The 26,707-nt window shown below is 39.0% G+C and overlaps 1 protein-coding gene across 19 annotated transcripts in view; it reads left to right on the top strand.

Annotated features, from left to right (window-relative positions):
- The window catches only part of ESRRG (estrogen related receptor gamma), a 388,458-nt gene that overhangs the window by 165,728 nt on the left and 196,023 nt on the right, over positions 1–26,707 (top strand). For 10 of the 19 annotated variants that reach the window (XM_056486397.1, XM_056486378.1, XM_056486399.1 and 7 more), the window contains one exon: positions 403–461. The exons of 5 other annotated variants lie outside the window; for them this stretch is intronic. Coding sequence is in view for 7 of the 14 variants with exons in the window: in XM_056486378.1 (XP_056342353.1) it covers positions 403–461 (59 nt within the window). In the remaining 7 variants the exon portion in view is untranslated. Of the gene's footprint in view, positions 1–402; positions 557–7,499; positions 7,549–26,707 lie in introns of those variants that run through there. 4 more of the 19 variants (XM_056486387.1, XM_056486385.1, XM_056486384.1 and 1 more) reach the window with 2 other exon arrangements.

Here is a 26,707-nt window from a genome sequence, read left to right as displayed (position 1 = left end):
CTTGACAGGAACATAATTAGAACTGTTGATGAAATCTACCAAATTGTTCCTCCGTGGCCTCAATGGTCAGGAAATTTGGCTGAGTCGTATTTGTCACCGACGTAAAGGCTCTAAACACTTCATATTAACTATGTTATTAATGTGCCCTCTAATCTGTCCGTGAATTGGTAGCACTTGGAGGGAGCTTGTGCTCTAATAGCACCTTGTGATGAATTCATTGTAATGCTGTTCAAAAGTTTCTGGAGGGTGGGGAAAAAAAAAAAAAGAAACCTTACTAAAAAGTGAATATTTCTAGCTTGTTTCTTTTTTCTGTATGTGCATTTTTATGTTGTACCATTTTGTTTTTGCTTAACTGGAGATTCATTTAGGCTTTACATTGACAGACCGTTTTCTGTTCTATAGGATTTGCTGACATTTGGGCTGTTTCATTGCCAGAGGAGGCTTTGTGTGTCCCAAAGGAAGTGAGTGATCTGGCCATAACAAATCCTGCCAAAATATTTTAACACCGTTACGATTTTCTAATGCAATGCGTAGTGAATGTGACTAGAAAAGGATGGTGAGTCCACGAAGGGGGTTCGCTCCCTCTCCTCTGCGATTTGTCTGGTGGAACGAGCGCGCCGCAGCTCCGGGGGTGGGAGACACAGCCAGCTGTGGGAGGGTGTCTGCCTCCTGAAGTGTGTCCCTTCGGGTGCAGCAAGGGCTCAGGCTTAATCTATAAACCTACTTTCCAATTTTGGTCCTGCTCTTGAACTTTGCTAGAGTCCCTGGGTCATCAGAGACAGCGTTTTAGTGATGTTAAAAAATGTGTTTTGGCTGCTGTAAGTGTCCAGTAAGTTTAAATGGGAAACGTTTGGATGCTTATGGATGAGAGAGGGGTTAGTGGCTGAAGGTCCTCAGAGCTGAGAGACTCTTACCTTCAAAATGAAGGGTTGTCTCATACTTCAGACTAGTTTTGAGGAACATTAAGGTGGCTCTTTACTATATAAGCAACTCTGCTTAAAGTGCTAGAACACAAAATTAAGAGTTTTCACATGTAGTGTTCAGGGGATGAAGGCAATTTAGGCAACCTAATGTTTAGCTTAGAGCTGTGGGTATGGGAAAGCTAAAATTTATATTCCTGAGCTGTTCTCTAGAGCAGCAGGTAAATTAACTGCTGTTTTTCTAATGCCTTGGTGATTTGTTTCTATTAAATTTAATACCACCCACTCCTCTCTCTCTCTCCCCTCCTCCCCCCAGAAAAACCCAACCCAAATATAACTAAAGTCAGTATTTGGTAAGCAATTTAAAACCTAAAACCAGTAAGCAATTTGAAATGTGGTGGCTGCAGGATATCAGCCATCATCTTGTGCCCAGCATGCACCACGTTGGATTACTCTGGCAATTGGCTTTTGCACCAGGGCAAACTCATGTGTCTTTAGCCAATTTGACATTTACATACTTAAAAATAAAGTAGCTGGCCTTGTGCACCAAAAAGTTTTGCTGAAGGTAGGAAAGCTACTGAGAAATAGAAAAGTTGAGCATGCCCACAGGTTTTCCTCAGATTAGCATAAGTCAAGTCAGGCCTTTTGCTGTTGATGGTGTTTCCCACTTGGATGTTTCTCTATCTTTGAATGCCAGATAGAATTGCAAGCTCTCACACCCATCTCCTAAGCCTTGTTCAGGTTTTCTGGGTTCACACAGACATTCTATTCCCTGTGACCACCGTATGTGGTATTTCCCAGTCCCAGGGGCAATGATGCTGTCACCAACAGGAAGGAAATGCTAGCCTGGGAGTTAGGACTTACTTTCAGACTTTATTTTAGGATCTTAATATTTGTAAGTGAAATGGGAATCTTAACTCTGCATTTTTCTCATGCAAATCAATCTATTTCTAGTAATGAGCAATTTAAGTATTTTTTTTTAAATATTGTAGTTGCTATCTCAGGAAATCAGGATCAGAATTCAGGATGCTCAGATTAGGTGTTAGTGCATACAGATATTCTGTTGATGACTCTATTGTTAGAATGAAGTAGTACTTTCCCTGGGTCTGTTTCTTTTTATTGCTTTTGTCTCTTTTTCTCTCTCGGGTCATCTTGTCTGAGTTTATTCTTCTGTTCTTTAATTTCACCTCACTGTTGAATTTCTGTCAAAGCCATGGGCTCTTTAAGGACTTCCTAAATTATTAGACGTTGTTACTTATTTGCAGTGAATTCAAAACAATTGCATTTTCTTTTGTCATAGTCTTGTTTTATCACTGTCCTAAAATGGGACATTATTTGGGGCATTCTTCCCCAAAAGCATTCTTTATGCTGTCCTGGCTCTACTTCATCTGTTTTTCTAATATGCATTTGCTACTAAAAATTTTCTATAAGTGAATGAGTATTGTATTATCCTTGAATGTCATTCATTTTCTGGGTTTGGGGTTTTTTGTTTTTTTTTTTTTTTTTTTTTTTTTTTTTTTTTTAAAGTTTCTGGTGGAAATGTCATCATATGCATCCTGCACATATAAATCTAATTTGTCACTCAGTAGACCCAAATGCATGAGGAGCAAAGATTAATCCTGATTTCACTTGTTTAAGAACAGGAAGTAAAACTACTTCTGTAGAAACCAAGGCACTTACTCAAGGCAGAGAGGTGAGAAATGGGAGTTTAATATCAGAATTGGGTCCTGGAATATTAATTTGGTAAAACTGTATGCTCTCACAGTGTCAGATGTGGAGAGCATATGCTAAGAGATGCTCGTGTTCAAAATCAGGTTGCATAGTTAATCATTCTAAGAAACAGGCTTATCACTTCATAAACTCTAGGAAAGACTGTTTTCTTTTCCAAACATTTAAATTACTGAGCCGTTTTATACATTAAAACCCAATTATGACTTGCATGGTATTTCAAAGAGTTTTCAAAGCTATTTCTTTTAGGAACTGTGCATAATCTGAGGCTTTAGCACTGAGTAGTTCATATTTTCAACTGTATCAACTGTGGGGTTTTTTCTATCAAAATACTATTTTGAGATTTTTAATAACCAGGTTAATCAGAACAAATCCCAAGCAGCCAGTTCCAGAACATGCTGCATGTCCCCTAAAACTAGCAAACTAAAATCCCAAAGTGGCCACTGAGCTCCAGAATATAGCTTAAAAATACTTTATTTCCTTTTTCTAAGATGGTGAAGGCCAGGTTAAAGTAGAGGCATTTTCTGCCACCTCTTTTTCTCCTACATTATGCAGACTGTGTGCAAAACACATTCAGAGAGTAATAAAAATCAAGATATGTTTCAGGATTTTAGGGAATGGGATTTACCTGCTACTGATCAGAAATACTTGTTTTAAACACCACCTTCTTGTTTCTAGGGGCCAATTAGTATTGAGCTAGACATCAGTTTTAAAAAAACATCCAAGCATCCAAAACTCCAGAATCCTTTGTCTCACTCATTTGGGTGCTGGTTTGTCAGCAGAGACGTGTACATGAATCAGATCACACTAATTTGGTCAGGAAATGACTGCTGTGGTTGTGTATAATGCAGTAGCTAGGAAGAGGTGTGTTATAAATATGAAGATAAAAAAAAGTGACAGTGGCACCGTGATGAGACCACTTACCAAAGGCACCCTAGTCCTGAGTATAGAACATTATTCCCAGATCTTTTGAGAATTAGTAGGATGGTGTTTGGTAAATGTTAAATTCCCAAATCAAGGCTTAGCTACCATGGATATCAGGAAAAACAAAGTTCATAAGATGAAGTAATCCTACCTTAAAGACCAAGCAAGAGAGGGAATAAGTTTTCAGAATCAGGAAGCTGCTTTATTATGGACCAGGATCCCTGTATAGGCAGAAGCAAAGCTGTCTGCTTTATCAAAAAGAACTAAAAGGGGACTAGGCTGTTCTCACCCTACTCTTTCTGTGTCTTAGAGCAGAGCTGAAGTTCAGGTGGGAGCCTGGTGCTTCTCTTCATGAAGAGACTGTATGAATGAAACGTTGCAAAGATGTTAAAATTTACTAAGTCAAGTCATACTTGTCAATGACTTCTCTTGCTAGATATTTAAAGTTCAAGTGCTTGTTTGCTTTAGTTAAGTGCTCTGAAGTGCTTTTAAAAGTGTTGGCCCATTTATATAAACAAATTGAGAAACTCTATTGACAGTCTTCCCAGTCAGAGTGTGTTACCCAATATTTGAATATCCTTCCTTGAGTCCCAAAAAGATTTGCACTAGCAACTTCTAACACATGTGAGGCTTTGTTAATGGAGCCTGTTTTTGACTCCTTTAACATTGTGTTATTCTATCACAGGCGTTGCCAGAAATGCAGTTTCTTGGTTGTGCACAACCATGAGGAGGAAACAGAGGGGAGTCAGTAGCTCAGTGACTTATTTATCCAAAACTGAGGTGTGACTTGAGAGGAAGAATGAGCTGGAGGCCTGATTTCCTCTTGGAACGTTTGCAGTAGGGGATTAATACTTGCATCTCTCCTACATTTTTTCCCCTCCTGCTTAGCTGTGCTAACTCAGGAGTCTCTTTTAGTGCTCAGAGTCAGGCAACCAAATTAAAGCACATTCTCAAACTGTGGGAAGATGTGGGTTTGCACATGCGGCCACTCACAAAAAAAAAAGTAAACTACCAACACTGTTAGACAGCTGAAGACTGAGATGGAGCTTACACCCCAGAGTGATTCCTATCCTGGCAGTGTTGTAGTGCTTCCTTCTTAGTTGTTCTCATCAAAACACTCCTCTGGAGTGATGTCCTTTAATCTAATGATACTGTTTGATACTAAAAGCCAAAGAATGTAATGAGATTCTGAATATTCTGAAATTTAGCCTCTTTCTGTGGATAAAGAAATAATTATTATTTGGAGGGATCACTGGGGAGACCTTATCCAGTGAGATCAGGGCAGTTATCTCCAGAAAAAGTAAACTGAATGCCATCAGCAACTATCCCCCAAAATGCAGTGTAGTGTGAGCAATAAGGAGTGATATCTTAAAACTAAAACTGCATCCTTCTTAAAAAAACCCCAAACAACCAGCTTGTCCTAATAATTTTAATCTGCATGTGCAGTCTTTTTGCCTACCTTATGTACTGTTGGTGAGATTCAGGGGGTGTCATAAGCAGGTGAATTTAGAGCTGTTGCTAATTTAAACTACATTTAATAAAACACAAGTTTGAGATATCTTACAAATCAGTGAATGTGGCATAGTTTGAAGATTGCTTTTGTCAAGTTTGATTAGCTCAAAGAGAAACCTTTTCTAAATATTGGTTGAGAGATTAATCAGACAATGTAAGACCTTGAATTATTCCTCATCACATGAAAACAACATAATGTATTAACTCATTTGAAGACTAAAAAATGTAACTTCTGAGGATTTAAAATTCGTGTTTTAAAGATTCTACTCAAGGCAAAACTTTCAGGCTGTTCTTATTTTTAAACTGGCTTGTAATTTTTCGATATTATGCTTCACTTTCTAGAGTGTATTCCCATATTACAAGCTGATAGTACCAACATCATTACATTGAAGGATGTTCTCATTATTGACTCCATTCTCAATTAATTATAAGTTTGTCATGTTTTAATGAGTAGGATTAAACTTTCATATTCCAAATATATGTCTTGCATTGCTTGCTTAGAAGCTTTCTGAAGAATGTGGCTGATCGACTTCTCTAAATCTGTACAAGGAAACAAAATATTCTTTATGCACATTAAAAAGTGTTTACTGAATTTTCAAAGATTTGCAGAAAACATTTAATAAGTCTCTGCTTTGGAACAAAGTATAGAATTTGGGAAAAAGCTTTACTGCTCTTTTCTAGCCTTCCCTGTCACAAACTGTTGTTGTCTTCACTAAAATAGAAACTCGTAGAGATCTCTGTTATATCCTGTAAAATAAGGGATGCCAAAAGATATAGTAGCACTCATGTACTGCAGGTATACCCTAATTTTTGCTGGGTCATCTGTATTCCTCTTCAATAAATCCCAGCTTCCTTCTGTGGCCATTTTTACTCTCCCCCCAAAATAAGAAGGTACTTTGGTACTTTGTACTTTTACTTAATTGCCCTGCCTTTTAAAAACCTGGTGCATTTGCATCAGAGCTGCTGCCACCTGTGCTTTTCAGATTCGGTCCAGTGCAGCTCTGCAGGGCATCCATCAGGCTTTCTCTCCTAACTTCAGTGTGCCTTATTAGATCTATTTGCTAACATAGATCTTAGTCATATTTTCTAGCAGAAGGTTTATGTTAATTTGTCTTTTATTTCCTTGTACAACTTCACACTTTTCTCATTAGTACAGATCGAGTAATTTCTAAGAGTGCTTCTTCTTTTGCTTGTTTGCCTGCAGAACAAACACACAGGATGGATGTATTCTAGCCCTGCTGTGGGCTCACTTCTGCTGATTTCAGTATGCTGAGGGTTTTTTTTCCCCCCCAGTCTATCATCAATAATTAGATACCTGTAAACAATAAGCACCAGTAAATTTGGAGTCTGTGTCAATGTGGATAAGTGTCATAGTAAGGGCAGGTAAGCAGATTCCTCAGCAAAAAGAAAGTATTTCATTAAATATGTTTTTACATTGCTTGTTTAGCCTGTGTTGAATTAGAAGTAACCTTGCAATGTGAATAGCAATGTCAACTGATATACAATCTGGCTAATAACACACGAGCATGATTTTGAGAGGCTGAACCAGCACAGCCCCCACCAGGTAGGAACCCAAAGCCCTGGTAAATGCTGGGCAGTGATCTACACCCCAGGCCATTTCTCATGAGACCTGCTACTACAAATAGCCCGTGGCTACATTTGGGCATTCAGGTTTCCACAGGATGTGGCTGCTCTTTCTCACTTGGCAGATGGCTTTTCCTGCGCCGTCACCTGTCCTAGCGCTCCTCCGCCTCACTAACAGAGTTGTGACAAGGGCTGTCCTGGTGGTTGTGAAAGCAGCTTTCTGCATGTGGCCATCATAATTATCACATGTGGGCACCTTTATTTAGCAACTCCACACATACATTACTGGTGCAAATGTCTTATGTTTGGGTATGCTCATTTTATATCTTCATTTTATATCACTTATGAGTCTGGGGTGGTGATATTTCACAGCCTAATCAAAGTTAAACCTGCTTGATCTAAGGATCAGGCTTTGCATGTCTGTATGACAGGGGATGCATTTCTCCATACTCTCCTGTTTGGAGGAGCATCTATTGCTCAGTTGTGCCTTTGCACTAATTGAAAGTAATTTGGTAATCTCAAGCATGGCAATGGAACTTCTACAGTCCACCTGCCCAGCTCCTGTCCTCAAGCACATGGACCATCCTTATCATCAGCATCTGTCTTTTGAGTGATGATTTGCCTGTCTCTAGGTCTCTATCCCTTTATACAACACCAGATGTAAAATTACATCTGTCTGGAGGGAAAGGCATGATCTCAAAGAATTAATACCAATTTCAAAATCTTATTGAAAGGAACTACACGTGATATTGCTTTAAATTAACCAGTAATTATTCAGAATCATATAGGAAAGAGTTAAAAATACTAAACAAAAAAAAATCCCTTTTCCAGGCAACTGGACCCCTTCCTTTCAACACAGCTGTTGCAGGAGGTTTCAATGGTATGAATAAATGTATTTCTTTTAACACTTTTGTTGTTTAAAATGCTATTGTTTCATCTGAGGTGTGAGGAGATGTGCTAACCTTGTCAATGTGGGTGCAGCAGAGCAGAAATGATAACTGTATATACTTTTTTTTTATATAAAAATACAGAGAGTGTGTGTGTGTGAGAGAGAGAGAGAGACAACTTATTTAAATCCTGAATACAGTCAGACCTCATATGCATTGTTAAAAAAAAGCCCTAAAGAATTGCATATGGATTAGGGGGATGAATATTCTATTATTTCAGTCTGTTCTGCTGATCTTCTTATTGTGACTTTGCGCTTCAGAAATCTGCCAGGAATTTGGCTTTGCTGTACTAGACAGTAATTTTAAATGTGTATCAAGCACTTGATAGTGTATGATTTGCGTGCTGTTGCATTCCCATTCCCTAAATTTTCCACCAATTTATTACTTTTTTCATACTGTTTTAATATTTCAGGATGATGAATATATACAGCATCATTAAAAGTAAATAAAAAATGCATGAAATTAAAAAATGGAATATTAGATGTTTCTTTGCTGTAATCCCTAGGTCCAATAGGAATGAAATGTCTCTGTTCTGTCAAGTAATCCCTAAACATGATTAGGGACCTTGTAGTTTCCACATAGCCCACATAATATTTGTATCATATAAGCCTATTTATGTAAGGTTTGAGTAAAAGTTGTTATTAGAAGACCTATAAACCTATTATACAATTCAAAAATATATGCTTGCCTCTTAATCTCTCTACTTTTATTATTTTGCTGGAGATGGCAATACGTCCTTAATTCATATTTCAGAATTCTGTTGCATCTTTTGGGTACTTATATTGTGCATTAACAATCCCAGTGAAATGTATTTTTAAGACAGAGGACCGAGTTCAACAGTTCATCTACTCATGCAGCTTCTCCTTAAATCCTCGTTGGAAGGGATGTGCACCTCTTTCTAGGTCTCTCCTTCGACATCTGGGTTTAATCTGACCTGGGGGTCTGGAGATGGAGAGATCGTTTTTCTCATTTTGGGGATGGGAAGGTGGAAAGAGGGAGGGGATTAATTTTCTCTGTTTAAATCCTGTGATAATATATTTTCAGCGATGGAGGTGCTTCTGGCAGCTCCACAGAAAGTTTTAGAAATCAGCTTTTGATTTGATGAGCCTGTAGCAGAGTTTTAGGGAGAAATAACTAGGAAGGAGGAAAATGGGGAAAAGTCTTGAATGACAAAAGAATAAGACAGGAGAGACAATGGGCATTTCCAGCTGTTTCTTGTGACACAGTTGTTTTGCAGGTACAACAACCCAACACTTCCTATTCCCTGTCTCAGCTTCTTGCCTGGGCAGCAGAAATGCTCATAGTCCCATTTTATGTGTTGTTAGGCTGAATTCATTAATGTGCAGAGGTATTCCAGTTCCATGGTAGCACAAGGAAGATCAATAAATAAATAAGAGCAGTAACTTATATACTTCCATGGTTTGAGCAGGCTTTCATGAAGAAGATATTTTCAAATGATAGCAGGGGTCAGCTGTGGCAATTCTGTATTTCCCATAAGAAAATTTGAGATTATATTAACCTTAGGCTAGCTACTAAAAAAAAACCCTGTGGAAATACACCTGTATTGCTTTCTGCACTGCACTGAAATTTACTTTTATTTCATTTCCAGCAGTTAGGGTGGCATTTGAGCAATAGCCCTATTCTTGTATTTATGAAGTAAGAGAAGCAAAACTGCTCACTGCTGAGCCCAGGGATCGTCTTCCAGGAAAACTGAGATCAATAACTGTTATCAAGCCTTCATTTATAGGGAGTGTTAAATGACCACAAAGTCCTGACATTCTTCAATTAATAGGTTATGCTTAAAGCCAGGCTCTCTACCCCCTGCCCCCCACCCCAAGCTACCTTAGTCAGAAATTTTGATCTTTGATATAATTTTAAACAGTCACTTTCAGTTGTTACAATTCCCTTTTAGGTGGGGAGACCACTACCAATAAGTTAAGAGGTAAATGATGGTTTCCCTCTCTAATCTGCTCCTTCCTGCAAGTAGTAGAAGGTGGGAATGAGATGATGATACTTGAGGCTCATTTTATCATCCAAAGCAGAGATTTACTATTATAATGGCAAGATACTTTTGGGTTTTGGTAATCAGCCAAAAGGAAAGTGCACACCCCAACCAGAACAGAACAACCCCTGAAAACTGAAAAGCCTTGCACACAGATGAGTTTACAGTTGTTTTTATTCCCTCAGTCTAAGTGGAAAAGAGGGATTTGGGAAAGCAAGAGCTTAATTTAACAAAATAATATTATGCTTTCGATCCCTAAAATGAATGAATTATTTGGATACTTAGCAGTATAATGTCTATGAATAATGCTGGTACTTAAGTTAGAAAAAATTATATTGTCAGTGTGCTGTGTTTTCCTCTTATGATGTTTTTACCAATTTGGCATTTATGGGAAGCAATATCATTGTTGAGAAGTTTCCAAATTGCTTTTTATAGAAATCCGCAGAAATTAAATCTCCTCCTTGTTATGAAAATGAAGTGATGTCTTGAGACACTGGTATATTAGCACAAATCTGTGGAGACAATAAGCCAAACTCTGCTTGCAGTTATTGTGTGTCCACTTTTAATAGCTTCAGGAAGCTGTGTTAGGTACAGGCTGTTGCAGGGCATCGTGAATAAGCATTGCTTAGCTGCAGCCTGAGATCAGCAGGAAGAGGCAGTGCAACATCCCAGCCCTTTTCCCTGTCCCCTCAGGCCATGTGGCTCAGGACATATTGAAAGGAAACACACAAAATGGGTTGGAAGTGAGACCAGTTCACAGGCAGCCCAGGCAAGCCACTGTGTAGAAGGGGTGAAGTGCAGAATTATTTTAACTCAGAACCATAATGAGTCTTCATAGCTGGATTTAAACCACATAAAAGTGCTGTATGTGATGTGTTTAAATTCATTGACAGAATTAAGGCAGGACTAAGGCAAGTGCATGATTGATTTTCACAAATGCAATCAAATCTAAGAGATGGAGATGCAAGATGGATCAAATTTTAAGACCTGATTTACCTACATCAGATATTTAATGGGATGCTTAATTTGATTGCTTCACCAAAAACTACTCACAGGAGTAAAGCCACTGACTAAATGTCTGTGTAATCAAGGGATCTGCGTGCATCTACATCTTGATTTCCATGCACAAATAACCAGCAATTAATGGTTCACAATGACTGCAGGGAACAGTTTGAGGTTCAAAATGGCAACTCTAGGGTTTGGAGGGCAGTATTTCACTATGCTTTTTAGGAGTATAGACTTGTGCAAGTCCATGTAAACAGAAGATTTTTAACTTGGGTTGCAGAAGGCTCTTCATGGCTACCCTAGAAGTCCTCTTTCTTCAGCAATGTTGGATGCTTTTAACAATGAGATTTAGGCTCTTAATATTAAACCCAACATATTAACCTACTCCTCTGTAGCCTAAGTGTCCCATTATGTGAGTTTGTTAAAAAAAAAATCAGGAAAGATCTTTGAGTAGAGGGATGACAGCTGTTGTATGTATTTTGTAGCAATCATAAGGCACTGTATACTTTCTTCTTTGGATTTAACACATTTCTGAGTGAAAAGCCAGCAGTCATTATTGGCATCCTTTTTATTTTTTCCTTTTTGTCTCATGTAATGTGTATGAAGTACATTGGAATATCAGACCAAGAGTCTTGAAAATAATGATACATCCTCATTATTTTTACTGTAGTATTTCTATAGTGGTGAATCATCAATTACATTTAGCCTTTTCATTTCCCACAGCACAGCTACAACAATTGAAATTAAGAGTGTTATGCTCACAGTGCCTTTCAGCACTCATTTGAGTTGGGGCAAACTTTGGCTGTTTTCTCACAGTAACCTTTACAGTGCAACCGATAAACATTATTTTTGTTTTAATGACTCCCAAATAATGTCATATTTAAATGAAATGCAGTTTGCCTCAGCAGGGTTCTTTGAATTTATGAGCATTTTTGTCCCATATCCCACAATAATGTGACAAATATTTGCATTTTTACTGTTTTCTTGAATACTTTTAAACACCCATTTTTAGGAGACTTCAGATTGCTTTTGAACACATTTGAATGCATTTTTAGCTATCACCAAGCTTAAAATAGGAACCCTTTTTTCAGCTTATCTTTATTAAACACCTGTAAAAATCAGTGGTATTTCTTTTTTCTTATAAAGCTTTCTTCCTTTAACAAACGCCAGAAATGCTGCACTTTTTGTTCCAGTATGGGCTCCTTTACTTGGCAGTAATGGGCAGCAAATGGTCTGGTAATGTCTCATCCATGCACACAGGCATTTACCTGCCTGAGTATCATAAACAGAAACTTAAAATTGCAATTAAGTGCATCTGATCTTTAACTATAATCAATTAATTTTAGAAATGCTAGGCAGCTTTTAGAAAATATACAGAATTAAGTCTTAACAAATTGATCATTCTGCACAAGTGATATAAACCTCTGATCTAAAGAGTAGCTGGTGAGGTATGGCAGTGGCCAATTACTTATATTATTGAATATTCACTTTCCTTTTTTAAACCATGAGTTTATTTGTCAGGGGAAGGATTTTTGTGGTGTTTGGAGTGTGTCTGTTGTTCGGGGTTTGCTCAGACAGGTACTTTAGAAGAAATTTTATTTTTCAGCATCTTTATAAGTTAAGTGTGGAGTTAGCAGGTTAATCTTGCTGTTCTTGGAGGCAGTTTCACAGAGTTCTTCATGTCTTGTCTGGGTTAAGATTTCTGTTTTCATATGCCTTTTTTTTTCAAAAATGTATATTGGCTGCTTATTTTTAAAGTAACGTTTTCCTGTGTTGGATCAAATTTTAAAAATATCAATCACATTAATTAATGTATCTCCACATAATCATACTAAGAGCTCTCTAACATTCAGAAGTCAGTGGAAAGGTTTCTGTATTGCTCTCCTGCAAAAATAACTTCTGTGTACGGTGTTTAGTCAAAAAAACCCCAACCAAATACCCCGTACAGAATTTTGTAAGGGAAAGCAAATAATTTAAAATAAGATTGTGGTTACTCACCAGTCTGTGTTTGAGCACTGTGCTGGATGTTGGTTAAAATTAGACTTCCTTAATGGGCTAGCGAGGGAAGATGGGAGTGAAAACAAGAAAAAGATGACAGAAGTAAATATGCTCATGAATGCAGAAATGTGTGTTTGCTTTTGTGGCCTTTGATCAAGCCCAGGAGTTTACTTTCAAAGGACGTTGCGGGATGCTTGGGAAAGGAACAGCCACCCGGCGTAATTGGAGGGGGGAAGGTCTGCAGCAGGCTGCTGCTCCTGCTCTCTGATAAGATTGTAAGAGGTGCCAATATCAGTATTCAGCCTTGTAGCGTGTCAGGGCGCTTTCATGTGAACTGAAGTGAACTGTCTGTACGCGCTCCCTCCCGCGCTCCTTCCAGCGCTCCGCGCCGCATTGAAGTCAGGGGAGAGGAAAAAAAGATTTGAGGATTGCCCAATTTGTTCTGACATAAAGAGATGTTTAGCTCTGTGAAAGGTGGTGGAGGCAGAGTGCCTGACTGACATTTCAACAGGCTGTCTGCTGGGATTGCTCACTTCATGTCCCTTCATATTCCTGCTGTGTCCTGCGCGAGTGCTCTTGTCTAATCTTCACAGCGAGAGCACCAAGAGTCCCCTGGGCTTCGGTGCTCAATACCTTGTTAGACGGGGCATACCATGCCACAGCTCCTTCATACTCTCTTTTGCTCTCATGTTTCAGGCTTTTTTCAAGTCAAATTATTTTATTTTCTTAAAAAAGGATTTGCTATAGTAACTGTGTGTATCTCCTAATCGCCTCGGTCTTCTCTTGGCAATGCTAGATTTGGGTGATACCAGGTTAAAAATACATGGAGGGGAAGAGAATAAAAACTCCCAGTTAGTCAAAGCTTTAAGCATCATTCTGTGCTTTTGATTTTAAATTAAGGTGCATTGACCTCCTATGGCTGGTTTAGAAAACAGATGAGAGAAAATACTCATTGAACAAGCAGTGGGAGGTATAACATGTTGATAATAAAGCTGAGACAGTGCCTGATCAGGAATGGTGAAGTCCATACCAGGGGCTGCAGGGAAGTTTAGTTGTTGAGGGTCTGTGTGCTTTTACAATTCCAAACGTGTTGTGATGCATTCTGGCATGCCACATCCTGTTAGATCACATCAGGGTAGTCCATGGAGCCAAATAACACTAAGAATGTGAATTAATGAGAGCTAACGCTCACCTCTTATTCCAGGAGCATTATCAGGTACCTTGTTAGCCACAGTTCCTATCTGGATTCAATCCTCCTAAAGAAGAGATGATATTAAAGATATATGTATTATGTTTTGGGCAGACAGATATGTTCTTTTTCATTAGCTTTCTCAAAATGCATTAATTAATTGATGTAGTTTAATCCTTGTTAAGCCACTAAAATTATTCACATACTGCACTCATGGTCTTCCTTCACATCTTTTTAAAGGCACTTCTTTCCCTCAAATGCATTGCTGCTGGTGACAAAAAGCAAAATGCTAACATCTCTTTACTTCCTGCAGACCTGGGATCCCCATACTGTGATCCCAGAAATACCATGTATGGGTTCCATGGCTGCCACTCCTCAAGCTTCCCTTCAGTTTCAAGTTCTGATAAACGTCTCTTAATCTCTCTCTCATCTGGAGGTGCAGTCATGTGTCTCACCAGGCGAGGGATTTCTGATGCAAACCCCTGTTCTCAGACATACATTCCAAACTTTTGTGTGCAAAGCTGCACCCTTGTTCCTTCCACAGTGCAAGGAGAGCTACAAAAGTCAGTGATAGTGAGTAGCTGCATGGTTTCCCCCAGCCAGTGTTGTATCTACTCTCACATTCTGTTTGCTAGGAACCAGCAGTGACTTCTTTTCCTGCAATAGACTGAACAGGTTGATATTAAATCTAACTTCTCATCCTTTCTGTAGCACCTACAGCCCGGATGAGCTGAACCTGTACAAACACACTGTCACAATTTGGGGGTGTTGTAGAGATGCTGTAGAGTCTCAGCAGGGTCCCTGGCTATTCAGAAGACAAAACTCCAGATCTCTGAAATTAAAATAGCCAGGGAATTAGCTGGTGAGCTTTCTGCTGTAGGTTTGGTTCAGGTGATATCAGGAGATTTTAGAAATGAGTTTGATGGATCTCAGAGACACCAGAAAAGGCTCTCACACACATAAGGGTCATTTATAAAAGGGGATACCAGGGAGATAGTGCCAGTTGTGCCGGTCTTAGTTGGTGGGCTATCCCCAACTCCTGTGGATATTTCAGGGTGGAGAAGCATACTGGCAAAATGTCTTTATCCTTCAGGCTGTGGTCCAACAGTTTTTGGACAATGTCTTGTTTAAGCATGTGAGCAATCCAGGAGATGTGTGGGGACAAGTTGTGTGTGGTGTTACACACATTTAGTGGTTTACTGCATTGAATGCTGAGCAAGAGCTGTGTGCTCCCAGTAGGAAGGAAGCCAGTGCATGTTCAGAGGTACAGACAGACAAATGCCTGTTGGTTTGTGTGTGCTTACAGGCTTGCTTCCTTCCTATTTGTTTTTGTGTGCATGCACGTATCATTAAGTGATATTTCAAAAGTACCATTAATTTAATTGTTTTATGAAATTTGTACTTGCCTGTACAAGCATGGCAGTAAAGCCCATGCTGTTAACTGAGGTTGATTGTTTCCAAACAGCTGATTACAGAACTTACCATCAATGTAACAGAAGTTGTGTTTATTTAAAAATTGACTTAAAAGACAGTAAATGACTTGATGACTCGTTAAATCAATTTAAAAATTGACTTAAAGTGCAGTAAATGACTCATTATGTTAAGCTATAGAAAGACACCAAATAAAAGTAGGAAAAAAAAAAAAAAACCTGTCAGGAAGTTGTAGCTTCATATCCTGATTTGTTTTTGTTCAGAATAAAATGGTCTGATTACCAAAAGTAGATGCAAGGACATCTACCTGGCTATTATGAAGTACTCAGGTACTAAAACCACTGCCATTAAACAGGGGACCAAGTGTCACTGAAATACTTCACTGATTTTTATATCAATAAACAAAGTTTACAATAATGCTTTGGCTGGGAGATATTGAGTTGCATACCAGGATACTCCTAAGTTACTAATATTGAGTAACTGTTCTATATGTCTCTAGGTTTGTTGAACATAATGTCTATATGTTAAACAGTTTTCTATGGTATTTAAAAATTGACATTTCAAAGAGTGTAATAGCATAATGAAATGTAAACTGAAAACAGGAATGAGTTAATTAGACTAATGATCCCTTGACTCCTTTATTAGCCAGCTCTTTAGAAATTGGGATTAGCTTTGTTTTCTCTGCTGAATAAAGACAGGAAGGATGATGTTGATTCTAGTAAATGACAGCACCAGAAGAAATTAGTATTTTCTTGTTCGTTATAGGTGTCATCATCTGAGACAAAAATTTAGCCTTTCTGCACACATATCTTATTTCATTGCACTTCAAATTTCACTTGGATTGAAAGAGAAATCAGGAAAATAACTTAGGAATACCTACTTATTTAATATCATGATTTTGAGGGTGATCCACTCTATGTGATTTCTGGACTTGAAACTTTACAAGTCTTGGTGCAAACCTGGAGTAGACTGGGTTTGAATTTAAATTAAGTCCTCAGAAAAGGCCAGCTTGACAACTTTTTGATCTAGGTTTTGAACACCTAATTTCTCCTCTCTATAAGTGAGTGATTTGCATGTCTCCCTTGCTTTTAAGGGCTATCAAAAAGCACGAGAATTATCTCTATAGTGGTTCAAACCAAGCATGCACAGAGAAACAGAATAGTTTTTACGACAAATAGGAGGATTCGTAAGTCAGCAGCTGTTAGCGAAACAACATCATTAAAACTTCCAGCAATTTCAGACCTTGCTCTCGGGACTCGCTCAGGCCAAGCAAAACCTTAAATAAAGTGCTGAATTAAAGGCAGGAAAAAGAAATCCAGAATTTAAATTGGTGGGAATTAGCGATGATTCACTAAGCTAATTTCTGCCCTCCGTTTCCCTTGTGTGATGGCGCGTGGAGCGGCGCTGGGATGAGGGAGGGCAGAGTGGGAGCTGCTGGCAGCCAGCTTTTAAGTTTGGATTCTTTCTGGTAGTTCTTTATCCTGCGAAGTAATGAGCTCCTCAGCTTCCCCTGAAACCTGTAGGTATAGAGGGCACCCAGCACCGTGCAGGATCAGATCTTTAACGAATGCCTGAGGAATACAGAATTTATCACACAAATGAGGCGATGGAGAGGAGGTGGCAGCAGCTGAGTTATGAAGCTTTTTACTTGCAGGCAGGGTTTGTTTGCCATCCTGCACGCCCTTGTTAAGCTTTCCGTGAGCACCATGCTGAAGCAGAAGTAATAATGACACTTGTTTGGAGTTCAGTGTTCCCAGCTTTCTGGGGGGAGCTTTTGGAGAGGTGTGGCGGGATGGCAGTCAGTGCGCTCGGATGTCGCTGCTCCTCTCCTCCTTTATGGAAAGGAGCATCTGGAACCCATCACATGCCTGTTAGTTTGTTCCCTAGGTGCTGCTCGGTGGCTCCTTGGTGTGAGGCTCACTGGGTGGTTGATTTTGGGCTGTCCTGGGCAGGGGGTGCAGCCCATGCGCCGCACGCGGCGGGGCTGAGCGCTGCTCGCCTGACCTTGCAGCTCGCTATTAATTTGAAGAAGTGGAATTAAAATTTTCCATTCTTTTGCATTGTCATGCCTCACGTTGATAAGCACAAAGAAATGTAAATAAAAAAGACCTATTTCACAACCCTAGCTACAACCTTTTTGTTTTATGACAAAAGACAGTTAATTAGCATACTAGCAGTAAGCAGCCTTCCCAAACTCGTGCTAATTATGTATTCTGTTGACCGTGACTCCAGTCATAAGGTAATTGGCTTGCAGCAACATGACATTTCAAATCATCTCTTGAAATTACATCAAAAAGCCAGCCTGTTTTGTTTTGATAGGGGAACAATCAATTTGATAAGTGGTAACACAGCTCATTGTTTCACATTAATTAGACTAATTGCAGCATGTTAGCCTCTGAAATAGACAGAACTTGGAGAAGACAAAGGCTGTGGCCTTTAGCATGCAGTGCATGTGGTGGTTCCACTTGCTTGCACATACTGTAGGCAGAAAACAGAGTTGTTAGGATTCAGCCTTGCGGGAGGCTGGGTGTTAACAGTGGTTTGATGTGTTATGCTTAATCCACTGGCTTTCAATTATAAGATCCACGTTCAAAAAAATCCCAGAGAGAGGAACGGGGGAAGGAAAAAAAAACCACTTCAGTACTAATGATGGCAAAAAGTTTTTGGTGATCTTCTTTTTAGTGTCTCCTGATAGACAGAGCAGAGATCTGGCACAAGATCTCTTCTATGTTGATGTACTGAGGGACGTGACGTAGTGGTGGACTTGGTACTGCTGGGTTTGTGGTTGGACTCAATCTTCCAGTCTAAATGTTGCTATGATTCTATGTTTGTGGACTGTAAGACCTTTCTTTGAGCAGCCTTTACTTTTGTTCTTGTTTTTCCTGCCTGTTCCCACTAATGCTTTATTTCTTAGGATACCTCAGTCGGGCTATTTTTATTTTCAGTTTTATATTTACTCAAGAATAATGTATGGGGAAAAAAAAATGCATAGTGGATGGATTACTGAAAACAGATAGTAGGGATGCATAACCCACCCACGCGTTTCTATTTTAGAGCATCTTTGCCTGCTGTTGAGATTACCAATTGTGCTTAGCTCTGTGATGATTTTTATGATCAAGCTATGTCATCTGTAGATTGACATGACCAAATGAATTTTGCTTGTGACCTAATTGAAATGTAAACCAAAGTTTTAAGAGATGAAAAGTTTAAGGGGTTATCTCAGTTCAAAGGCTAGGCTTGTTTCATTGCTGTTCACAGCTTGGTACAGTGGTTCTTGCATGTCAAACCCAACATCAGGCCACTGGATGTGTAAAAATATGTCCTTTGACCAGTACATTGCTAATATGTTTGGTAAACAGGGTAATAGCAAATTTTCAAAGACTGAAAAGCATCAGAGACTGGATTCCAAAACTGTGTGCATACTGATGAAATCATATGCATGAGATCAACTCTGCCTTTTCTTCAGAGAAAGTTTTCTTCAGACCAAAGTTTTCCTTTTATAATTACCTCCATTCAACAAAATCTTTCATCACTTGAAAAAACAAAGGTAGATTAAAAACAAATAAAAACAAAAAAGAGAGATTGAGGGACAATTCTTAATCATTGAATTGCTTACATGAAAGCTGTAATTCTTCAGTTGCTCTCCATGAAAGGCAAGATTTTTTTTTTTATAATTGAGGTGGTGAGGAAATTTAGGCAACTCAGGGTACAAACTTCACTTGCACATCTTTGCTTTTGTTACTCCTCCTCACACACATGCCCCAGTCACAGACTGGTTAGACAGTAAAACCTCTGGGGCAGAGACTTTGATAAGTTCGCCTGTAGTCTGTGTTTGGAGAACTGTAATTTAATTTAAATCAAAGACTTTGTCCTAACAGCTGAACATTATATTTGCTCATGGAAGCTCTACTTTTATTAGTTTTGCTTATGCTTTATGTTGGCCCCTTAGCAAATGGTCATAAAATCTGTTTTAAATCCAGCTACCGGTGACTTCATACTACAGATTTATTTCTATTATTTACTGGCAAGAATGTATTTTTAAAAATGTGTTCTAAGTGAATCATGCCTCTCCATCTCCTCTGTCCTGTGCCTCCCTTTACTTTGCTCCTCCTTCAACATTTAAACCACCTTTCACTGAGGTTAAAATTATGCCCGGATTAGTGATGTAACTACACTAATGTGCTGCTCTTACTAAAAAGTCCTGGGCTCATACGGGAGGTGAATTGGGAAGAAGAAGAAGATTGGAGCCTTTTAGCATTCAGCTTAAGTGCTGGTTCCACTTGCCTGAGCACAAGCTGGAGCCAGTGCTGTTAGGATGCAAGCCTGCACCCTCGCTGTCACTGCTGGTCCTTCTGTAGTCAGGTTCCTGCTTGGAGCAGAGCAAATCTTTGCTCAGTTAAGCGAGCGTCAGTCACTGGCGAGCTTGGCTGCCAGCCCAGGTTTGTTAGACTTTTCTGTGCTGCACCTGAATGAGATATTGGGAAGACATGGCTACCTAAACAGAGCCTAGAAGCAGTAGATGTATTTTAAAAAAATAATAAATAAATAATTAAATTGTCAAGGGGATGACAGAATAATTTTGAGAATATAACTTACACATCCAGCGCTCGCCCGGGAGGTTTGCAATAAGGAACCTGCCCTGCCTGCTCGGTGACACGTCCTGTGTGATCTTGTTTAAATACCTTTCTCTGTTTTCTTGAAATCCAAGACTTGAAGGTATTGCTGACTTCTGACTGAGAAACAGGGGCATGGGCATTCAGCTCAGCAAGCTGAAACACACTGATACCATCCTGCAAAGGTGCTGAGCTCATTCAAAGGTGCCAAATGGCTGCTTCTGGCTTACATCAACAGTGGGCACTTAGCTGCATGTAGGGTTGTGCTTTTAAATTGCTTGGCTACTATCCAGTCAAAGTCAACAGGACCATCTTCAAATGGAAGAGGAATGGTGAGAAATACAGTTGCAAAGTTTTTTGGTTGCATGAAGGCACAGGCAGTGTGTATTCTGCACAGCCAGTTGAGGAAAATTAGCGACAGGGTAAAAAGAGATAAAATAGGAATAGTTTTTAAATAGGAATTGCTGGCAGAGCTATTAATCACACAAGTCTTTGAGCTGTAAGGATTGCATGAGCGGAGCTAATACGAAAGAAGAGAGATACTTTGCCGATATCCTGAAATAGACTAATAAAAGCAACAAGGAAAATTAAAGGGAGATAATGTCTGAACAGATTAATGACATGTAATGATAGTTTTAAAAACCCCAAATCTACAGACAAACCCCAAATCTCTTCAAATATCCAAATCCCCACGTATGTCTGTGGGTTTTTTTGTATGGGACAGCCTCGTAATAATCAATTTCACAAGTTGCTGGTCTTGTTATACAGTCTCAACTCTGAGCTTTGACTCTGATCTCATTTACACTAGTCAAGTAAATCAAACTTTCTGCTGTTTCTCTGGCTGTACACTGCAACAGTGATCAGAATGTGGATTCTGCTAGAATCTGTGTGGTTTTTAGCTGGAGATTTTACAGCACTTCTGAAGCAGGTTAGAAAAGGAAGAGAAAAAAACATTTGTCATTCCTGTCTAAGGTAGGCCACCACCTGCTCTTTGCAGACTGCCAAACTAAATGGGGACTTGATGCAGGTAGGGGCCTTTTGTCTGAAAAGAGGAATCAAGAATTTGTGAATATAAGACAGAGACCTAACTTGTATTGTTATATTTCTTGTCAAAATCTACATCATCATCATCATCGTCATCATCTGTGAAACGATGGCATCACTACAGTAGATTCAGGACAAATTGAACACAGGTTGAAGACTTAGCATGGGGGATTAATCTTTTCTTTACATGGGATGTTTTTTTTTAAAAGTCCTCTTCTTGCTGTTTCTATGACCTTCCACTCCTAATGTGCAATCGTAGCTGTTTAATGAAAGAAAACAAACTTAAATTCTGCTCTGACCTGGACTTGTGAAGCAAGCAGGGTTTTCAGTGAAGCTTTCATAAGCTATAAATCAGTGTAAAATTTAGCTCATATTACATTCTCATTGAAAATGGGTTATATGATAATTTATGTTGAGCTGATCATAACTAAGCACCTCATAGTAGTGTCCTTCAAAAAATTTTAATCAAGATTGTCTTTCTCTCTCCACCTCTCTTGGTGCAATTTCAAGAGGTTTATTTGCATGTCAGTCCGCACGTGTCACTGGAGTTATTCCACTGAAGCAAGCACAACATCCCGGCTGCGTACGTGTTTTACAGCAGCATAATGTCAGGTGACTCTCTGCATTTATTTCTGATTTGTGCTAGTGGAAGAGTCAGGCCCTTAATTCTCTTAAGCCCTGAAAACAGGGATATTTCCAAGTGCCTGTCAGATCTGTTTTCCAAGTCTTTTTGTGCTTTGCAGTGACTGTGCAATGAACAGTGTATGGGGAGAAACTGTGAATCCTATGAAAATCACTGAGCTGATCCAACATTTTATTTTAGAGTCGGTGTCAAAAGGTGTTTCTAAGTGTGTTTGATATTTACTTTTAGAGGTCTGTTTTCTCTTGAGGTTTTTCCCCTATTTGTTGTATGGTGAACAGGGAAGGGATTCCAGAGAAGTGTCTTGGGCAGCAAATACCTGGAGAGTCCTCTACAGAACCAAATTGCCAAAACTCTTTACATCAAGGACCATCTTATTTTACAGTATTTATGCAATCTTTAATATGGTGGGGTTGTACAGCAAGGACAATTGCTCCATAATTGGTGATAATTAACAGTTTCCCACCTAAGTATGTATAATCAAGACAAACAGGGTGGGGAGAGGTGTGTTGGTAAGAGTGGGTGTGTTGATTTCTCATGCAGGCTTTTTTCTTTTTCATAATTAAAGGCTTATGGTATGAAGTTACAAATGGGTGGACTCCTAGTAGAATCCTAGAAAGGATAAACAAGTTTTGAATGGATATTGGAGACAAAGATTGAAGACAAAGCTATGACCAGGGACGTTTGCTCGAGAAGCGCAGCAGAACAGAGTTTTAGTTAGATAAAGCATTAAGCTCACTGCGTGTCAAGTTTGACAGTCAAGATCTAAGTAGTTTTCATGCCATGATGGAGCTTTGGATTTGAAGGTAGGAGACTTGGGATTTGTTGAGCAGCGACTAAAGTGGAGCAGTAGGAAAACTGAGGTACAGAAAACATGATTGGACAGTGCTAGTTGTAGCCACAGCCAGTGAAGTGAACTGGAGAGGCTGGGACAGTGCAAGTAGAGACATTGGTTCTTTGTCAGAGACTTTGCAACTTGCTCTGTGTGGAAAAGTGGGGAGATGCTCAGTAAACTTGCCCCGAGAGCCTACAAAATTGGTAGTCACTACTAGGTTTCAGATTTTGTAAGTCTCATAAAATTAATGGAGATATTGCTGCAAACCACTCCTCTCTCCCACCCTTTTGATGTAGAGTGTTTGTTTTGGTTTTTTTTTTTTGTTTCATTTTAGCTTTTCCTTTCTGCCAGTAAACATTGAAACTTTAGGCTGAAGTATTTCCAGATTTCTTTTCCTTCCCACCAGTTGTTTCTGGCTGTATTCCAGAGAGGGAGAGAAGATGACAGGTTTTCATTGGTCACTTAATTGTGTGTGTCCATTGGTTTTTATGACTTTCAAATTTATATTTTTGTGTGCTTAGGGGCTTTTGTGACAAGGTGCTAATGGGTTCCTGGCTGGGCAAGCACCTGTGTCAGAAAGTGTTTCATTGTGTCCCTTGTTTTTCCACCCCTGACTGCTTTTATTAGCTTGCATATATACCTTTATTGCAACCCCCAATGTGTTTTTGCTTTTTTTTTTTTTTTTTTTTTTTGGGGGGGGCGGCGTGGGTATAAAATCTGCATGTACACAAAGGAAACTTTTAGTCCTATGTGGAAAATAAGATTTTAATATAGAGAGAAAATGGGAGCTGGAAAATGAGTTTGTAGATGTGTCTGAGAGATGAGAAAGCTAGAAGATCCAGAAGCAACTTGGACCACTGACTTGTCCAGGGTTTTTTCTCATATGATCTCAGAAGTTCTGCAGGGTGCGCTGTGGGCAGCTGGTAGGTATCCTGCTGCTGGAAGATCTCATTTCCCACTGCTAGGCTGCATGAAATGGTTGATAACAGTACCCTACACGGTTTCCTAATAAAGTGCTTCCAAATGAACACTTGCTGTAGCTGCTCCAGCCTAATGATTGTGAAAGTAATGGCATCTGTGGCTTTAAAAGAGATGCAAAGCACCCACAAGGTGATCTCTGCATTAGACTGTAATCTACATTAGGAAGAAGACCTTAAGTCCCCTCAGGATATTGTATTTAAACCTGTGCTCCTGTTGCAGCAATTCAAATTCTGCTTCTGTGAAGAAGATAAAGGCGAGCTTTTATTTTTTTTTGCTTATTTTGCTGGTATTTTCTGTAAGATAAGTTATATATTGATGACCTGATGCATTTAGGGAACATAAGGTTTGTTTCCCATCTTATTTCTATGCAATAATTTAGCATTTTATTCCAGTCCAAATGTGGAAAAAAAGATTTGTTGCAGAATTTGGCCATTTTAGCACTTCAGCTAAATAAATTACTATTACAGAGTATCTGGCCCTTGTTCTAAGGAGCTGTCATCACCTCTTTTAATGGAAAATTATTATCCTTTTTTATGCTTCCTAGTTTGCTCTTTCACATGGTTTTTGCCCTCTGCACTTGTCTAAAGGTAAAGACCTGCTGATCAACTTCTAGGTGGGAGAAAACAAGGTTTAGCGAGCTTTGGGGTTCCTTTAAAATAGAAGTAGAATAATTTTAGAAATGTTTAGTCAACAGACCTTCTGAATAGAACAAAGACCTTAACTTCCAAATCTATAGGACAAGCCATGAGCAATAAAGAATCTCTTGAGAGCCATAGTGTGTGTCCTGGCATAGGTCTTACAAATGGGTTTTGTATATTAGTTTATACAGTCATGTTATAATGCAGAGATGGCCAAGAATAGGGGAACAGGATATATAAATGAGATTTTTATGACCCTAATGTGCATATGAAATGTAGGCCAGACTGGATTCAAAATCAGTTCTGTATTGTGGGACCTGCCTTTAACACTAGAATTGCAGGGGTTTTTTTTCCATTGACAAAAGCTTATATGATGCTACCAGAAAATGATTATATCTAAGCCTCTACAAATTTAAATGCATCTATTGTTTTTCACTCCCTTTCCAGACAGATTAGCAGAAACTATAAAGCATGTGTTTGTCTTTTCCAACTGACAGACATCTTTCATAATTTCAACTGATCTATGAATATCTTCCTTAAAAGAAAAATGTCTATTAAGAACCAAAGGTGTCTGATTACTGCTGGTCTGGTGATGATGTATGAATGGTTTTGCTTTCTCTATACAAGGAGGAAGAGAGATGATTTTTCTTGAAAAATCTGTCTCTATGATTTTTTGCTGCTGCTACTTTATTGGTGGTTGTTTTTTAGTTCAGCAGTCTATTATAAAAGCTTGTCCCCTTAGAAGCCTTCCATCTAGCCCTGGCTAATAACAATGACAGTGCATTGGGAGCTGGTTTAACACGTGGGCTGGACTGCAAGCTGTGCCCAGCTCCTTTTGCTGGGAAAGCAGCTGCTGAGGTGCCTTCTGAGACTCTGGGCTGACTTCTCCTCCATCCCAGCACTGCTGTACTTTGCAGCAACTTCAGGGCTATTCTGTTTATAGATGGATATTTATACCTGATACCTGCTAAACTAACAAATTACAGAGAGAAATCTGTTCTGGTGGTCTCTGTCCAAACCCCAGCACAGTGCTGAGGAAGCAAGGCAGCACTTCTAAGTGAGATGGATATTTGGGGCTTGGAGTTTGCAGTTTGAGTCCTCTTAATCTGCTGTCCCCACAACCAAATTCACCTTCCAGATATGCTGCTGTGAGAATTTGAGTAATTCAATGTCATTAATTAAGTTATTCTAGAATTACTCCAGTGTAGCTGTGAACAAAATTAAGCCTCTAGTCTGTTCTGGGAAATTAGACAGATCTTTTTTTTTCTAAGTGGTTTCTAATACATTTCGTTAGGAAATTTTTTGATGAATGTCATCTAGTCTTTGGGGATTGGTTCAGTGTATGGGGTTTGAACACCCTGACAATTTGTTGCTGGCCAAAAGGAATGAAAGGCTCATTTATGCACTTCAATATTTTTAATAATTTTTTTTCCCTGAAGTGTAGAATGATTTGAAGGTGTCATAAATACATGGATGGAATAGGAGAGTCATTCCTAAGGACCTCAGAGTGCTCCAAATTATTTACCTAATTGAGCTTTGCTTGTTTAGCTCAGTGGTTTGGAGCATGGTTCTAGTAACACCCAGGTTGTGGGTTCCCCCATATGGGCCAGTCTCTTTAGAGTTGGGCTAGTTGGATCCCTTTTAACTCAGAATATTCTGTGACCTGTGATCTTAAAACTTTGCCTTGTCATGGTATTTGTTTGTGTCTGTTGTTGTAATTTTCACCAGTAAATAGTCTGCAACCGAGAAGCAGAGATTCAATTATACTTTTCTAAAACTGCATTGAAAAACATAAAATCACCTAGGTGTTGTTCTGCAATGACTTCACAGTTTCTAAGGTCCCAGAAAAACTTTATGCTAAGGCTGATGCAATATTTTTGGCCAAAGAACAACTTATCTGAGTTCACTGGAAACCTGAAGGGAGGTGAATCCACCAAGGTCAGTGGCACAATTATATAATTTTTGCCTTGTGAATAAACAGATGTTCTATTTCATGAGTATTCACACCTATAGTATTGGATATTAGGTGAAGTATCCCAGCCTGCTGATGCATCTAAAAAAGTTTTGTTGCTGCCAAAGCCAGGGAAAACTTCTAAATTCTGTTTGGTGCAGTCATAAATGGGGAATATGCATAACTTTTGTTGATTTTCAATCCTATTTTGCTCACGTTAGGAATAGAGTAGACCAGGGTCTTGGTTAAAATTGCAAACTTCTTGGTTTTATTTTGGAGATTTTTAAAGGTTTGGGTTTTTTGGTTTTGCTTCTTTTTTTTAAATATCAGTGGGGTACTTTGGATTTTTGCAAATGCAAGTGAAATCTGACCCACTGAACTTCTGTTGCTTCCTCAAATTAGAACACTAAATGATGTTAAAAATTAAAAATTCCTGCCATACACAGGGAACAAAATAACTAGTCAGCCAAGCAGTGGGCCTTGAATTGTTCTTGGGGCCATTTTTGCAGATGCTATTACTGCATATTGATTCATTTTGTCTGCATCAAATTGATATGTCTGATTTTTCTGGTTTCTCCAGTTATTCTGCATTACTCTGATGATACAGAAAAAAACCTATCCCTGTTTTGGCTAGTTATGTGCCTGTGTTTGTTTCTCTTACACTGTCAGAACAATGCTGAGCTGTTGAAGTTTACCTGTAACTTCAGCATAATGAATTCTTATTGCTTTGAACACATGAGCTCTTTCCTTGTCTTGCCTATTTCC

Source organism: Oenanthe melanoleuca, chromosome 3 (assembly GCF_029582105.1).
Source record: "Oenanthe melanoleuca isolate GR-GAL-2019-014 chromosome 3, OMel1.0, whole genome shotgun sequence".
NCBI lineage: Eukaryota > Metazoa > Chordata > Aves > Passeriformes > Muscicapidae > Oenanthe > Oenanthe melanoleuca.
This window is presented reverse-complemented; position numbering and strand designations above follow the sequence as displayed.